We start from the raw sequence: 16876 nt of genomic DNA on the forward strand, positions 1-16876 counted from the left end.
CGGTCTAGATGGGAAAATCTAGACCGCTTTCAATATTGATTTTAGCCAATCAAATTCGTGAATTCGATAGTTCCCAGTCCTTGTGAGAGACAGCCATATAATAAGCTAAGATAATATATACACCCCGTTTTTAAATACATTGACATTACTTATTAAATGTACATACAACAACAAACATATGAAACATATGTATGAACTGCGGTTATGAAACGTATATGTGCACGATCCTTCGCAGTAAAGCACTATTTGAGCAATAGTGAAAATCAGACCTGAAAAAAATTTCAGGCCTGAAATTTTTTTCAGGTCTGATTTTCACTATTGCTCAAATAGTGCTTTACTGCGAAGGATCGTGCACATATACGTAAATGTACATACTTTTTCTTTTCTATGGGGCGTTTCGAGTTGCAATTTATCTGGCATTTTATTATCTCAGGCTAACACCTAGTGTGACAAGTCAGCTTAAGAATTCGAAGCTGACCTATCAAACCTGCAGAACAGCTCCGTCAGATACAAACCAATTCGACCAGGGATACCTCATGGTCGCTAAATGTCCCTCAGTTTGGGAGGATACAGGCACTGCGCACTCCTGCTACTCCACCAACTATACCGCTGACCCTCTGACCACCATACCTGTGCAGGACATAGCCAAATATATCACCTACGCTAACGTGTATTGCGCAATCTGTCATGGAAAATCAAAAGATCTTCATCTATGGAGCTTAGAAATCTCCTCTATGTTGAAACCTAAATTAAGTCTTCATGACATTCGATCTTCCCCTGTTGGTGCATCTTGGAAAGTCATCCCGGTTGGGACACATGCGTACATTTCTATATATGTTAAGCAACCTAGAAAAAACACAATGTCGCTTATTGAGTACTACGATCCTTTCAGAGAAAAATGCATGCCACTTCCGACTTTCCCTCAGTCACCGAAAAAAAATTACACAAACACGCCCGCGAATTGTCAGGGTCTCCACTTCTCACATAACGAGTTCCAAGTCTTGAGCAACGATTCTATTTTACTTCACCCTCTCCAAAAGACTTATCCGAATGGTAGTTACAACGTAGTGAAACAAACAGTCATTTTGTGCGTTAGCATTTCGGTTAAGTACATCCCTAGTATGAGAAGGTCTGGTGGAGATGAGGGAAAACCAGAACTGCGATCTCTAACACTGGTTGTGGTTACTTATGTTGGTTTCTCCCTGTCAATCATCGCTGTAATATTCCTAGAAGCCACTAAGGTCAATAACTCGAACAACACACCGTCACCCATCGAACTCCCGCTCTTTCTCACATACACGCACACTCTCTCGGTCACCTGACCACTGTGTATAGTCCCGGATGTCCACAGGACACCACAATCGCTCTCCTGTGCCTGATTATGACTTATTTCTTGTTTGCTGAGCTAAGGACCTTTCCTGGTCAAAGAGTGATGCATTTGTTATCAACGATGATAGCCAGGCAGTCAGTGTACTTTGCAACAGACCCGGACGTTGTTTCGTCAGCAGTCTGTGCCATGATGGGAATCTTGCTGAATTATTTTATCCTGACTGTCTTTTTATGGATGAGCATAATCGCCTATGACACACAGAAAACTTTCTCCAGCCCAGGTAGGTGTCCTTCAGCTGCTCCTACGAGCGATAAGCTACCCCTTAGCCCCCCACTCCTTCCTCTTACCAGTTTTTCAATTCTTCAGGTTCTTTGATAGTTCCTTGCCATTTAGTTACACTCCTTAGTGGCGGGGAATTCATTTTACAAGACTTTGACCTGACTAAGGCTTGAACCCTGCTGACCCGGCTTCCCATCCAAATTCACCGTGGTAAACATTTTAGCCATTTAGTCATTTGTAACAGACAGATCCTCGGCATGACTTATTAACTTAGTTGGAGCACCATGGATCCATTTTGCTATTGAGGCTGTCTGTCAAATGATTACAAGTGTGATGATTTTTTAAAAGCCTAGAATCGCCAGTGTATTTTGGACCATATTAATTTAATCAGAGTAAACAGTACTGGCAGATGTGAGCCCGTCAAACTCTGGGGTCATTGCCAGACACAGGAAAACCCACATTCGATACCGTATAATCTGTTGGGGAGTTCCCTTCATTCTCGTGGAAATTTACGTAGCTCTACAATTGACCAACACTGGACAAATCCGTTATGGTAAGTCATCCCTCAGAGGTAGATACCCGCAACATGAAGGTTTCAGCTCGACACTGAAAAAATGCAACCCCATATCCAGGGTCTCTCTTCCTCACTATGAGTGCGAGTGTGGTAGCTGTTCATTTACCTGCAAGTCACATTTTTAGAATATTTGCTAGATATTAGCCATTGAGGGCGTAGTGAAGTATAATCTATCTCCTTCTCATGGAGTTTTTCTTAATCCTCTTTTAGCATGGTGGTTCTGCAGATAAAACGGGGTGTGAAATGAGTACAAGCCAATTTTAGACACGAAGAAATATTCTAAAATAGTCAGATGCTCCGATGATTTCACGAGCCCTTGCAGCATACTTGATATACATTAATCATCATTTTTATCTACAGTTGTAAATCGTACTATGAGAACTGGTGCTCAGCTAATTATAAGATGGGACAAAAGTTGGGAGGGGGAGGCTGGGTTCCACCCCTTCTCCCTTTGGGTCGGGGACGGGGCTGTCAGTTAGATTGTTCATCAGAGGGCTGCAATAAAAGTAACTGTTCCAAGTCTGTTCTTACAAGCGTGAAAAATGAACCTGTGGCATTTTCCTCCTTTTATTTCTCTTATCAGCTTTAAACTATTTTTGCCTCGCAGCTCCTGAAGAAGGATGTCAGCTTTCACTTCCGGCCCGCGCCAACGTTGTTGAATTTCCTGTCTCCGTGATGATCTCCGTCAACATCGTGGCTTTGATTCGGACAACTGTCTTCATCAAGCTACAAGGGCAGGTACAAGTTTATAAGTTTGAATGCAAAGAACAACAACAGCAATAACAAGAGACAAAACACAACACAAATAAAAACAACAAAACAAAAACATATAAGCAAGGGTTTCTTAAAACTTTTGACGATAAAAATCAACGGTAAAAGACGACGTTTCGACCGTGCTTCGGTCATGGTCAAGTGAATGGAATATATACACGTAAGAAATATAAAAAAATTAATAATATAGAAAATATATAAAATATAAAATATATAAAATATATAAAAATATGTAAAATATAAAAAAAAAAAAAAAACAACATCGAAATAAAAAACAAACCATAAAATTAACAGTGTCTGGAGTTGGTTATCAGGAGTAAATGAAATATTGTATTGTAATGCGTGGCTGTGGAAACATACTACCTTTTGACCGTAAATCGCTGACAGGTCTGAATAACGAAATGCTTTGTCAGAGTGTATGCGGTCAACAACGCAGGCTCAAGCGTGCGAGGTCTAAAATTTAGCCAAATCAGCGGAAAGTAATAAGGGTTGACATTTAAAACCTAGCATTTTGTTGTCGTTAAGGGCATTTTCGTATTTCCAGAGTTTGTAAAGAGAAAATTAATTTTCCAAACTTTTTTGGGTGTGAACAAAGTCTTTGGAAGTTGTTCTGTAAAAGAGAAGCGGCAAGGAAAACAACGCCACGATGCAACAGAATAGCAAATCAACCATGCGAACAACTCAAAATCTGTTTTCTGCGGTAAAACTTAAGGCATGCGCACACGTTGTTCAGCTATGTCTAAATTACTAATTTCTTTGTGTAAGAGCCACATAGCCGCCTCTCATCAAAGACACCTTCCCCTGATCGTGCTGAAATTGACGACTGTCATGGGCATCTCCTGGATTCTAAGATTGGTGTTGCCTTTCTATCCCACACCATACATCGAATACCCATTCGTCATAATCAATAGCTTTCAAGGTAAGATGACCGATCACTCACTTGTTTTCTCTAAGTTTTAGAGATTTTACTCACTATTTGTGAACTTTCCTTGAGTACACCTAGAGAAATCTGAAAAGCTCTGTCGATCTGTTCGCTCAAGTTTCGGTTTCCTCCTCTGGTGTGTGATGGTTGGTCGGGGATTTTCTCTCAACAAGACCAGATGCGAACCTTAAACTATCTTGACTAAGTGATTCGCACATTCCTGTGCAAGAAGTTTATTTGCTTCCTTCGAGGTGCTATTGGATCCTTGTGACACCTAGGGACATGGTCATAAGTACTGAACATGTCAGGGACCCTCTTTCAGACTCGGAGCCCCTGTTCATTCTCCCATTGTAGTCCCCAGGGGATCTATGGTATCTGATATCCAGATATAACCCCTCCACCGTGTTCCGAAGAAGCCATGGTACCTGACATAACCCCTCCAACGTGTACAGGAGATCCAAAAGTACCTTATACGGAACATTTCGACCCAGTTATAGTTGATGGGATTCAGATCCAAGCAACTACTTCTAGCAAGCTTCTTGGCCTTACCATCAACAAAACACTAACATGGAACGATCATGTAGATAGTTTAGTTAAGAAAGCAGCTAGGAAAATTTATTTCCTTGTTCAACTTAAACGTGCGCGTGTTCCAGCCGAAGATCTTGTTGCCTACTACTTCGCATGTATTAGATCCTCCCTTGACTACGCTTGCCCTGTGTTCCATTATTCTCTACCTCAGCACTTACAGTCAGAGTTAGAAAGAGTTCAGAAACGAGCTCTGGCGTGTATTTTTCCTAGAATGCCGTACGGGGAAGCGTTAGAGCGCGCCTGTTTGACTTCTATCAGGGAACATCACGAAGACATCACAAAGTCGTTATTTAGACGAATCAGCGAGAATCAGAACAGTAAACTACATTACTTAATTCCTGAGGCCCATAGCCCTTATTATAATTTAAGGCGCCAAAGAACGTACAATGTACCAGCAGCCAAGAAAAAGCGTTTTGCTAATTCGTTTTTCGTGAAGGGTGCGGCTGTAACCAACCCAAGTTGAGATGTAATAGAACTTTTAATAGAACTTTAAGTCATCATATATTATATTTGTACTGTAGTAGCTTGTAAAAATTGCGCAATTCAGTATTTTACTTCGATGTTATTTTAATAATAAAACCAGTCTATCTATCTATCTATATCGCTCCATCACCCTGCACAGGCATTACCTAGATCTGATTGACCATTGATAACCTTGGTATTCATTTTTATATCAAACTTTGGTACTTCGCTTTTATATTTATCATCTTCGTTTTTCCCTTTTGACAGGTGTGCTTATTTGCTTTTCGTTTGTGGTGAAGAAGCACATCTTCACAATGTACAAACAGCAATTCACAAGGGAAACATGTCCATCTGTGCCAGTGGAGGACCAGGGAGAGCTTGCGCGGGGGAACTGAGGAACCCCTCGACAGATTTCAAGATATTAATACCATTGCCTATGAAAGAGTGCGGCAAATAAATCAAATATTTGAGAAAAACGCCTATCGCTTTAAATTGTAAAACAAGTTTTGATGTGCAAACATCATTGTCATCCTGCAAACCCATGACTGACGACGATACTTATTACATCAAAACGTATCGTAGTAATCAAAGGAAAAGAAGGCTTCAGAGTCCAAATAATTTCATCTCTGCCTTTAAAAAGTAGGAGTTAAACTATAACAGTAACTAATCACGTTTATACATTCCAAAGGGTAACGTAACTTTGTGAAAACTGTTTCGTCTTCAAGTTCGTTCAAACTTCGACAACAGATACTGCAGTTTTGCTTGGTAACCTTGCTGCCTTGCACTGACCTAACGACGCCTCTCAGCACGCATCATGGCTATACTCAAGTCGTATCGCAGTTTAAACCAGAACGTGAGCTGTGTTAAAAAGGGGAAGCCTATAAAACCAAATCAAAGGCTATTTGTAAGCCACACGTTTTATTTCTTGCTAAATTTGAGTTGCATTTTAAGATGTCGGGCAACGCTGTGTAGTTACTTTCAAAATGCGCCGTTTGAACATTTAGCGCATTCTAATTAACAACTGGTTCATGCTTTAGCGTGCACTATCGAGTTATGGAGCACGCAGGAAGTTTGGAGAGCACGAAAGAAGCGTAAGAGTTGCCCGAGGCGATAGCCGAGGGCAACTCTAGCTTCTTGAGTGCTCTCCAAACTTCCCACGAGCTCCATAACTCGATAGTGCACAGCTGAAAGCATGAACCAATTGTTTTAGAACATAGCCGGTGGAATTGTGCATCAAATGCGACGCGAAAAACGGACAACAATGTCAGTTGAAGCGAATCGTGACGGCGCTGATGCCGAGTCTCCTTTTGCTTTGTTTTTCTCTTTTTCTGCCTCATTTAAGAACTCTAGCCCATGGGAAAAGGTCGAAACATTGTCTTCGTTTTCGGACTGGCAGGCCGAGTTTCTGTTTGTATCCACTATTGTCGCGAAATGTATTATTTTTCCCCGCACTAGCAATGGCCGCTCGCGCAAAAAAAAAATTTCTGGCGAAGTCGGATTTGCTGACGCTATCAGCGTGCACTATCGGGATTTTGAGCACGCTTACGTATAATGAATTTGATTGCGCGACTCTGCTAGCTATATTCTAAAACAATTTTCGAAGGTTAGTTCATATTTTATAGAAAAATTCACTGCCTGACTCGTGAATTCCACGTTAAATTTCACGCGAAAAACCGATATCGCACGAATTGCGAAGCGATGAGTGCGATATCGGTTTTTGAAGTGAAATTTTAAGTGAAATTTACGAGTCAGGTAGTGAATTTTTCTTGAATCGCATAACTGAATAAAGATAAGAAAACAAGAAATTAAAACGACAATGTTATTGTTTGTTTTTATTCCGTACGCGCGCCCTTAAGAAAGCCATTTTAAAGTCAACTGTCAGAACTGTCATTGTTAAGGGAATGAAAAGCAAGGTAAGTCGCTCACGTTTGAACCGTCGACAATTTTAATTATAACATAACCAAAGTAAAGCACGCGCTCTGATTGGTCAATTTAGCGTCCCCCATTTGCCCATGGGTGTACGGTGCTGACGTGAGCAAATGCAAAGACTATTTTTCCGTGCGCGCTTGTTTTTTCTGGTCACGCAAGATTTGTTAAATAAAAGGGAACTCTTTAGCTACAATGTATCAATGTTATGTTATAAAACAAATGGTAAACACCACAGCATACTCTATTGAGTTATGGATGCACTTGGGAGGTTTGCTAAGCACTCAAGAAGCTAGAGTCGCTCTCGGCTATCGCCTCGAGCGACTCTTACGCTTCTTTCGTGCTTAGCAACCTCCCGCGTGCATCCATAACTCAATAATGTACGCTGTGCTGTTTACCATTTGTTAATTGTACCTCGTGATTTTTATTGAATCACATAGCTAAAGCCACCAAATCACTGGGCGAAACCAGATGTTTTGTATTTTTGTGCGCCACGCCAGTGCGCAAACGATGGAAACCCTTTCAAAGTCAGGTGTCAATATCTAGCGAATAGAAGGAACAAGATATTTTCAGAATGAAAACCACTTTTATTTCAAACTCGTGGAGAAAGCGGTGCCTCACATTTTACAATCTTCAGCAAAAAAACTAAAAGTACACAATACGGAGTTATTTAAGACAGAGATTTGCCTGCTACCACTCAACTTGGCAAAATTTGGCGCCGACAATCAACAACTGAATGGTCAAATCCTCAAGCGAAATGAAAATTTCAAGCGTTCCGGTATCAAAACAAGATCTTCAAAAAACCGATAAGTGCTTTACAGTTGTAAAAAAAAGTGTATTCAAAACATAATGATTAAGACTGGAGTTTCTCGGTAAACTCTGGCGAAAAACAGTTCAGTTCAAAGTCACAATTTTAACTGTTTTTCTTTCATCGCAGGGAGTCGCTCGTTGGTGTCAATGCTGGACTGAAAGTCTATGGAAATAGTTACTGGAGAATTATTAAAAGTTACTCCAGTAAACATTCCGCCAACTGCTCCTGCCATCAGGTAACTAGAACGACTGGCATTGCTGTCAAGGTCACTAGTAGCTGCTGTGTTGCTTGGCGTGGCTGAGCTATTGAGAACAATCTCCCGTAAAGCATGACTTGAATAGCCGTTGGTAGTTGTCGTGCTTGGCGTGGGTTGAAACCGGCCAACTTATTCGACATTCGCCGCCGTTTTTCCAGAGGATTATGGCTGTATCTGGATATGGATTCCGGATTGGAGTGGCCAGTGAGCTCTGAGATCTCCACTGGGTCGAAATCATCACTGAGCGCTTGGATGACAGTTTTGCGACCACTCGAATTTGTGAATTTGCCGTCTAGTGTTTTTTGAAACCATGTTGTATCTAAAAGAGGCCAGTTCGTCGTCTGTATAGGCTACAATGGTTTGGATTTCGGGAAAAGATGCTTGACCCTTTTCGGCATTGATACCTGTTTTGGTTTTCTTTCGTAACGCTTGTTTGGTTTTCCTCGGCGAGAACTATCATTTGGCTTTCTTCCCTCGTCTCTGGCATTTGATTTTTCGCTATGCGTTTTCTCGTACTTTTGGGCGTGAGTGGTTTCCTCCAATTTTCTAAAAATTTCAATTTCAATTAAAAATTTGGAAGACATTCGTTTTCTATAAATTTGTTCATATTCGTTCATATTTTCGTAGCACTAGTTGTATTTACGTTAATTACGTTCGTAACAATAATTTTTGCTCGCGACTCACGTCAGCTATATCGCTTCATGCGTTAGTGCGATTCTACGCTAAATACCCTCTCTTCCGGTTGACGTATTGACCTATCAGAGCGCGTGTTTACTTTAAGCTATGCGATTCTATCATAAAGTTTGAATGATTTATTTTAGAAATCAGTGCTATAGACATGTATGGTATTTTAGTATTTACTTTAAGTCCTGATGCTTTACCCACATACAAATAAAGTTAAATGAATGAATCAATAAATAACTAAATAAATAAATGGTACATGCAAGCTAAAAAAGGCATCATGACTACTCAGGTCAGAATTACTGTTGAGAATTAACACAATCTTAACAATTATGCAGAAAACTGTATAAATATATTTTATGAAAATTGTATTTTTATATTTTATGGAGGTTGAGACTGCACTTTTTCTAGTTACATGACTGTACAATTTGCTGTCAGCTTTTGTAAGAGAACGTTTAAATTTGCTGACAGCTCGGGTAGAATCTTGAGATCTGACTGGGGAAATAAAATTTTTCAAAGCCAAAGTGTCACAACTGTGTGCAGAGTTAATTAAGATCAGGAATATTAAGTATTAATTGACCTTACCTCTCAGATACTGAGCCACGACGACAGCTGCTAGGCGATAATCACAGCCACGGAGTTTCTTTTTATCAGCAAAGGTGCACTTGATGATGCTTTGAAAGTGATCACTTTCATCCCTCTCCAAGTGGGCTGGAAGTTCAGTGAGGACATTACAGATCTGCTCTTTCACATCATGAAGAGGTTCTGTAGGTAAGACTTCATAGCTTCCTGTAAAGTAACCATAAAAGTTAACATTTCGTGTATATACTTGTACATTTTAATTTGACTGCAAGACCCATGACTTAGTTCATAATTGTTTGTGTATTTTCATCAATTCATGTGTCTAGTGTGTGCTATTGCAGAGCTTGAAACAGTTTTACTGCACACATTTTAAGTGTGTCAGGGTATAAATCTGTACTGCTTAGTACCCTTGCATTTGCTAAAAAAAATATTGATTTCCTAGATCTTATCATTTAAATGTTAATGCTACATGTAATTAAACATCGCTAAATGCAGTGAAACAGACCAAGCGATTTTCTCCAAATCTCATTCTTTTAGTCACTGTGGTAGCAATTCTTTTATGTAGCAAAAACTCAAATTTATACCCAAATTGATTTCTTCCAGTGTCCTTTCCTGATCAAAGAACATCATTGCTGGCACCCTTTGAATTCCCCCATTTCCTCTTTCAAGGTCTCTTCAAGATCCTTCTTCTTGCCATCTGTAGGTAGCCCCCTTGCTTGGCATTCCTCTCTTAACTCTTCCAAGCATAGACTTTTGAAGGATTTGAGGCCCCCATTTCTCTTCTTTTTGCCTGCAGGCCCTTGAATAACTTTCGTTAAACGATCTGTCAGTGATAAGAAGGGTTTAGAAAGTGAAACAGTTAAAGACTTGTACTTTTTAGCATCACCACTGCAGCCCGAACAACCAGCATTTCCACCCTTCTGTTCACCACTCTCAAATTCCTGCTGTGGTCCATCACCATGAAAAAGTCTCATGATATCTGTGATTTGAACTCCATTTAATGTCACCACTTTCTTTTTCAGGCCTTCCAAACATGCCTTCCTGGTATTTATATAATTATGCTATTTGTTCAGCTTCTGCTGATCCACATCTTGCCAGGATGTAAACTTGTGGCCGTTCTACAAGCGACTGTACATCAACATTTCCTTTTCCTTTGTCTTCCATTTCTTTATTTGAAGTAAAGTGCCTCGTCGTACACAGCATTCACAGTCAATAACAGATACCCATGGTTTAAAAGGGTCGAGTTGTCTGCCCAGACCATAAGATGTCTTGTCCTCTCAACACGTTTCAAATAGTTTTTCAAGTCATCCAAAGTTGCAGTTTCAGGGCAATTAGTACGTTCATTTAGTTGTGCAATCCTTATTTTAACTTGTTCTTTGGTCATAGCAGCATAATCTTCATCGGTTCGGGCATGCATGAGTCCTAACTTTTCATGTTGCTTGAGTGTTCTGTCTCGGATGTCTGACAGCAGTATTTTTCGACCTGATACATTGAACAGTTCTGTCTTGATAGTCCTGTCTTTATCAAGGACAACTTTCTTGTATGTTTGGGGTACAATCATTTCCCCAAGAATATACTCTCCACTTTCAATTTTACTCTGCAAATAAAGTGAAATATGTAAGATAATTATGTAATATATTCTTCATTCATTGACTTTCTTAACAGCTGTATATAAGCCTTTGGCATGGCTAATCTGTAACCAGCTTGGTTTCCATGCAATGCCATATTTTTCCAAATAATAGTGCAGGGATTTTTTTATGATTGAGTTGTTATAAAGGGTTGTATATTGAAAAACCTACAGATGTACGAGGGAAATCAATGATTAGAATTGACAATCATCCCAATATGTACTTAATATGTTTCCATAATCAACAAGGACTGAGCTTGCAATAGGGGTGATAATATTAGAAAAGGCAATTGTTCACTAAATATAATATTCTTGATTCAAATCAGGTTTAAACTATATATAGAAAAGCCATTATGCTAGTTATTTTCATGGATAAAATTGATGCCCCAAACGTTACAAAACACTTCCTACCCTTAATTTTTCCCTTATTTGATCATTTGTGCTTGGTAGTGGCACTGATATCTCTCCACCCTGCATTTGGTTCAGCCTCCGTCTGGCAGCAGGAGTTTTTTCCCGAAACTTTTTCAATCTGGAGAGTTGTACATTGTTGGTTTCTAAGAACTCTTTCACAACCATGTTCCCCAACTTTGTTTGCTGCATCACTCCATATTGGCGGGCAAGTTCAGAGTAATTTATCTTTACAGGAAAAAACAGATCTAGGGATTAGATAAGTTTATGGACAAAAATCAACTTCTTGTTGTAAATGTATACTGCATTGAATTGGTCCACTGATTTAAATGCTTAGTCCATTTTTTTAAATATATGATATGGTCATATAGAATGGTGAGACTATTAAGAGTCCTTAAGTGTATGTTATAATTTATTAAATGAATAATCAAATTAATTAATTTTCTGTTGCTTGTCTGGTTGAGCTCTGCTAATACATAACTTGAATCCATTCTAGCAAAGTAAACTTACAATAAATACCAGTTAAAATATAATGCTAACCCTCTCTCCATCCTTCATTTTTTTAACTTCTTGCAGAAGCCCATCCTTGTCAAACTGTAGATCTTCTGGCTTTGGCGAGTGACGCTTTCTTTTAAGGAGGCCCTGGTCTTCTAAGCTTTTCCATTTGGCACATCTATTCTCTGCATCCTCTGGTGTTTCAAAGAATAGAGCAAGACGCTGTTCCTGTCGCTGCCTGTACGTCTGCCGTGTGGCCAGCATGGTGTCACAGTCCCGGTTTGAGCATTGTTCCTCTATTTGCTTCTTCTCAGTCCTCAATTTTTCCCTTCGTTGTTTCCGTAGTTCAGCTTGAGATTATTTTTCTTTTAAACACAGCCCAGGAGTCTTTGTCTGTGCTTTTGCAAAGGACATGCCAAAAATTTCTTGAAATGGACCATTGATGTCTTCATAGATTTTGGTTGCTGCTTGTTTACTAGCCTTTAATGTGGGTTTCACATTTGCAGCATTTGAAGGCCTTTAAACATGATTCTGCGTTTTTTTTTATGGCTTGCTGTAAATTAAAAGAATTATTTTTTCCCCATGATGGAAATAAAGACTGAAAAGAATAGTGGTGTACAGCACCACCTTGACTTCATTCGTTCATGCTGTTTTTTCTCGAGCTCAGGAAGACTTTCCCAGTTCTGTTGGCTAAAGTGCTCAATGTACTGGCTTTTATCCTTTGTTTTCCACCTCTTAAAGTGAAGGGAAAGGCCCTTGAGCGCTTGTGAAAGTATTTCTTTTCTGCTACTGCAAATCGATCACTGTGAGGACCTTGGAACTGACTTAGATACCTTTTCCAACATAGTTCTTGATTATATTCAATCTTGCCATTTGGTTTTAAAAAGCTCTGCCTAACAGCAATAGACCCCTTTCAGATATGACGTCATGACATGTGACCTCGCGAACTGGAGGACAAACAGTTGTAATCAAATAGCACATGCTTGAGGCTGAAGTGAATTTATTGTTGGATTGTTCCTGTCATGGTGAACTTTTGTGCGGTATTTGGTTGCTCAAACCGTTCTAACAGAGAAAAGGACAAAAGTTATTTTCGCATACCTGCAATTGTGACCAGATCGAACGCTAAAAAGCGAGCTTTAAGCATCGAACGTAGAGCGACTTGGCTCTCCAGGATCCGAAGAGAAGATCTAGGGGCTGATCCCAGTGTATTTCACAGAGTTTGCGGGGACCATTTTATTTCAGGTTTGTATAAATGTACTTTATACCACAAATCACGAGGCATAATGATCGGTTTTGGTGATTTTGAACTTTATTCGCTCAGCTCTCGATTCCACACACTTCAGTTTTATGCCCACGATTGAAAGCGTTAAGCGTTGTCTTCGTTTGTATATGTTCCGAATGGCAGTTGTTTGATCTCATTCCCATCTACATAGGAAAACCGTCGTCGATTTATGATAAGGAAAACCCGGACTGGGCACCAAATCAGAATCTTGGTTATGATTTCCGTGGCGTTTCAGTGACTAGCAACGAAAGATATGAAAGATCACAAGGAAGGATTGAAAAGCGAAGGAGGAGTGAATGTGCTAGTGCTCTGCTAGAATTGTCCTGTCACCAACCATCAGATGGCATTGAAGATGGAGATGAAGATGCACCCATTATTGAAGAACCCACAGTGAAATAGTGCCAAACGGAAATTACTTGTGCTTATATATCAGGTTTAGAGAAGGAAAATGCTACACTCAAAGAAAAGTTGAGAATGAACTCCCTCAATGAGGACTCTTTTAAAGAAGACAATGACAAGGTTTTATTTTACACCGGGCTGCCAAATTGGTCACTTTTGTTATGTTTGTTTAATTTTCTTAAGAATTCTAGTCCAGACCTGAAATCATCAAGAGGGATTTTAAGCCCCTTTCAAAAAGTTTTACTTGGATTAATTCGCATGAGGTTAAATTTGACAGGGAGGGACTTGGGGTACAGGTTTGGGGGCATTAGTGAGGCTACTGTGTCTCGCACATTTCTGCATGTTGTTGATGTACTTTACCAAAGGCTTAAACCTTTGATAATCTGGTCTGACAGGGATGCTCTTCGTAAAACCCTACCAATGGACTTCCGCAAGCACTGCCCAAACTGTATCGTTATCATTGACTGTTTTGAAATATTTCTGGACTGCCCTTTGAATCCTCTTGCAAGGGCCAAGACCTTTTCATCATATAAACACCATAATACTGTGAAGTATCTTATAGGTATTACTCCCCAAGGTACTGTAAGTTTTATTTCAGGAGGGTGGGGTGGGAGGGTTAGTCACAAGCACCTTACAGAAAATAGTGGGCTTTTAGATCATCTTAACCCAGGGGATGTCATTCTTGCCGACAGGGGGTTTGATATCCAAGAGTCTGTGGGATTATTTTGTTCTACAATCAAGATTCCCGGTTTTACAAAAGGGAAAAAGCAACTCAGTGGAATTGAGGTGGAGCAAACCCGCAGGATAGCAAATGTTCGCATTCATGTGGAGAGGGTCATTGGAATTATTCGAAAGAAATATAGCATTCTGAGTGCTACTCAGACAATTGATTTTATCACTGTACGCAATGGGGATGTAACTACCCTAGATAAGATCGTAACAAGTTGTTGTGCCCTAGTGAATATGTGTGACTCAGTAGTTCCATTTGATTAAACACTTTAATATTAGCCTTATCTTAAATTTCCACACAACAATTTTTAACTAGTTCACAAAAAGGTGTATTTGAATCTCATGATAGAAAAATGCAGAAGTTCTTGGGTTGGTTTTATCTGTTTAAAAAAAAATTACTCAAATATTGTCAGCATTGTTAACTTGAGATTCCACCCATGCTGTAACTGCCTACTCGCTTCGCATAGATTTCCCTTTTCGTCGCTTTTGGCAATCTGGACAGTACCATGTATTTGATTTTGGAAACGTGTTTAATTTTAGACATTCCAAGTGAAACCACTGATAGCTGCACCTTCCATCATCACATCCAACCATTTGCCCATGTTCCTCACCCCTACAATAACAAAATTCATTAACATTCCCCCCTTCCACTGTAGCAGACCCATCTGCCGAAGATGTGACTGGTCTCGAGTACCATCGGCCAATAACCTCAGGTAAAATTGCTCGGACAAAAAACTCTTTTGCTTTAGGAACCTTCTCCTCTCAAAACAATTTGTCTGGAAAAATTCTCTCAATAAAAAGACCCTTTTTAGTCAAACAACAAAATCAATATATTTCAAATCTGTGCACATCAGCTGCAACTGGACCTGTTGAAAAAAAAAATACGAAGGATCAAAACCTTACTGCTATTTACAATTTAGCATCAATAAAGTCTCGAGTCTGCCTGATCTCGAGTCCTTTCCTCCACCAATGCCTGTTGTTTCTTAGTGACTTGAATTTCTTCAACTATTTCGTTGGCCTTTTCCAGTAAAGTTGGGTAGTCTGCATTAGCTAGGCTTTCATCATACAAATTGGACAGCACATCAGGTAGATCAGGAGTTAGAGACTTTGGAACATAGAAAATTGCATGGTCAGGAATTAGGGACAAAATAGCTGGCTTAGAAGGGCACTTATTGATGTTATTAAAAAATTCAGTAAGTTCAGCCTCTGAAGGGGCTCCAACAGATGATTCTTTGATGACTGAAGCAGCACTGGAAGGAGTTTTAGAAAATTTGATATCTTTTACTCTGGAATAAGGCACAGATTTCACGGCTGATGGAAGAACCCAATAGGCTTTCTTTTCTGTGACTGTCAGAGAATCCCTTCGTTTACATCCAGCTTCAATAGCCCACAACAGTGAAGCAACATGAGAGCAGCTCTCACCCAGGCCAGCCATGCAGTCACAGTGGGCAGAAACCACTTTCCCTGGCTTTTCGCAAACCACCCAGGGGGTAAGGGGCTTTTCCGACATCCTCTGAGAATGATTAACCTAAAGATCAAACATTGAAGGCATAAGTAAACTTGCTTGGAAAAGCAACTGCGATAACATTAAGTCATGGTTGTTGCCATGATCACATGCACATGCCACGATCAAATTTGCAGTTCTTGTATCTTACCTTCGCAATTAAGAGACGATTCTCGCCAAATTTCTTGCTTAAAATTTCCTGCACCCATCCGTTCGCAAAATTTTGATAGCAATCCAAGCTCTTGTAGTTCATTAGTTGATCTTCAGTGTAAGGACTTTTCTTGAACAGGAGATACATTCCAACGTGTATGTATGTCACGTTCGGCCAAGAATCTACATCATCTATCCACGAGTTTCGCGGAATTTTGTAAGGATCTTCTCCGTCAATATCTTTCAACTTCTCTAAATACCTTTCCTTAGCGTCTTTCAACTGCAAGCCCTCGAAATACCCGGGTAAAAACCCTCGCTTTGTACTGCCTCGTGCTGCCATTTGTAAACAAACTTGAAGTTGTCCTCCAGTTCGTGAGATCACGTGTCATGACGTCACATCTGAAATGGGTCTATACGCACAAATCCACATCCAAAATATTCTGCCGTTTATGGGTTGTAGACTCCAAATGAGTAATTCAGAGAAGAAAAACGCCGATTTCCTCGAAAGTGAAACGTAAAGAGAACATCGAAATAATACAAATTTGCCAAGAAAACAGAGTGGAAACTACATCGAACATAGATGCTGCATCCCATGAATATCAGTAAATCGCGCCAAAAAACTATGTATGCAACGCACTTACCCGAAAGTACCGCCAAATTACCGTGAATGGCTGGATTTGTGTTAACATGAGTTCGAAAGCCTTGGAAAAATCGGTTTTAGTTTGGGTAAACAACAACAATTTATCTTTTTTTTTTCTCTGGAAATGCGTTTATTTTTATTTGTGTCTTGGATAATGACTTTAACTACAAAAATGATGATATTTTGATGAGCCTTTAGGATTATTTAAGATCCGCTGCACCTTATTTCGGCTTTCAGAGTGGTAAAATCCGTGAAAAAGTGTGGAACAGTTAACTTTCAGTGAAGAAACTAAGTCTTCTGAGAAACTCTCTTCGTCCGACATTTTAATCATAAGCAACCAGGCCAGCTACGACTATTTTGTGGTCTCTGATTGGTCGTTTTATTACCGTGGCAACGAAGAAGTAGCCCCCAGTGATCAAAATTCAGAACCTTCTCGGTCAAGATGGCGTTCAAAACTGGC

The 16876-nt window shown here is 39.8% G+C and overlaps 3 protein-coding genes and 1 pseudogene across 3 annotated transcripts; 2 read left to right on the plus strand and 2 right to left on the minus strand.

Moving 5' to 3' along the window:
* Positions 1 to 536: 536 nt before the first annotated feature.
* On the plus strand, positions 537 to 5321 carry LOC148740117 (adhesion G protein-coupled receptor D1-like). Its single transcript, XM_088749641.1, has 6 exons — positions 537 to 1217; positions 1352 to 1610; positions 2019 to 2162; positions 2791 to 2917; positions 3722 to 3873; positions 5194 to 5321. The coding sequence occupies exons 1-6, from the start codon at positions 537 to 539 to the stop codon at positions 5319 to 5321; spliced, it is 1491 nt and encodes a 496-aa protein (XP_088605767.1).
* A 3850-nt stretch (positions 5322 to 9171) lies between these two features.
* On the minus strand, positions 9172 to 12693 carry LOC148740118 (uncharacterized; annotated as a pseudogene).
* Positions 12613 to 14520, plus strand: LOC111332203 (uncharacterized). The gene is made up of 2 exons (XM_088750320.1): positions 12613 to 12954; positions 13146 to 14520. Exons 1-2 carry the CDS (start codon positions 12735 to 12737, stop codon positions 13391 to 13393), a joined length of 468 nt encoding a protein of 155 aa, XP_088606446.1. The 5' UTR covers positions 12613 to 12734; the 3' UTR covers positions 13394 to 14520.
* Positions 14521 to 15044: 524 nt separating this feature from the next.
* Positions 15045 to 16195, minus strand: LOC148740119 (uncharacterized). The gene is made up of 2 exons (XM_088749642.1): positions 15778 to 16195; positions 15045 to 15650 (listed from the first exon to the last, which is right to left on the minus strand). The coding sequence occupies exons 1-2, from the start codon at positions 16114 to 16116 to the stop codon at positions 15045 to 15047; spliced, it is 945 nt and encodes a 314-aa protein (XP_088605768.1). The 5' UTR covers positions 16117 to 16195.
* Positions 16196 to 16876: the final 681 nt, after the last annotated feature.

The sequence above is a fragment of the Stylophora pistillata genome, chromosome 2 (assembly GCF_964205215.1).
Source record: "Stylophora pistillata chromosome 2, jaStyPist1.2, whole genome shotgun sequence".
Classification (NCBI taxonomy): domain Eukaryota; kingdom Metazoa; phylum Cnidaria; class Anthozoa; order Scleractinia; family Pocilloporidae; genus Stylophora; species Stylophora pistillata.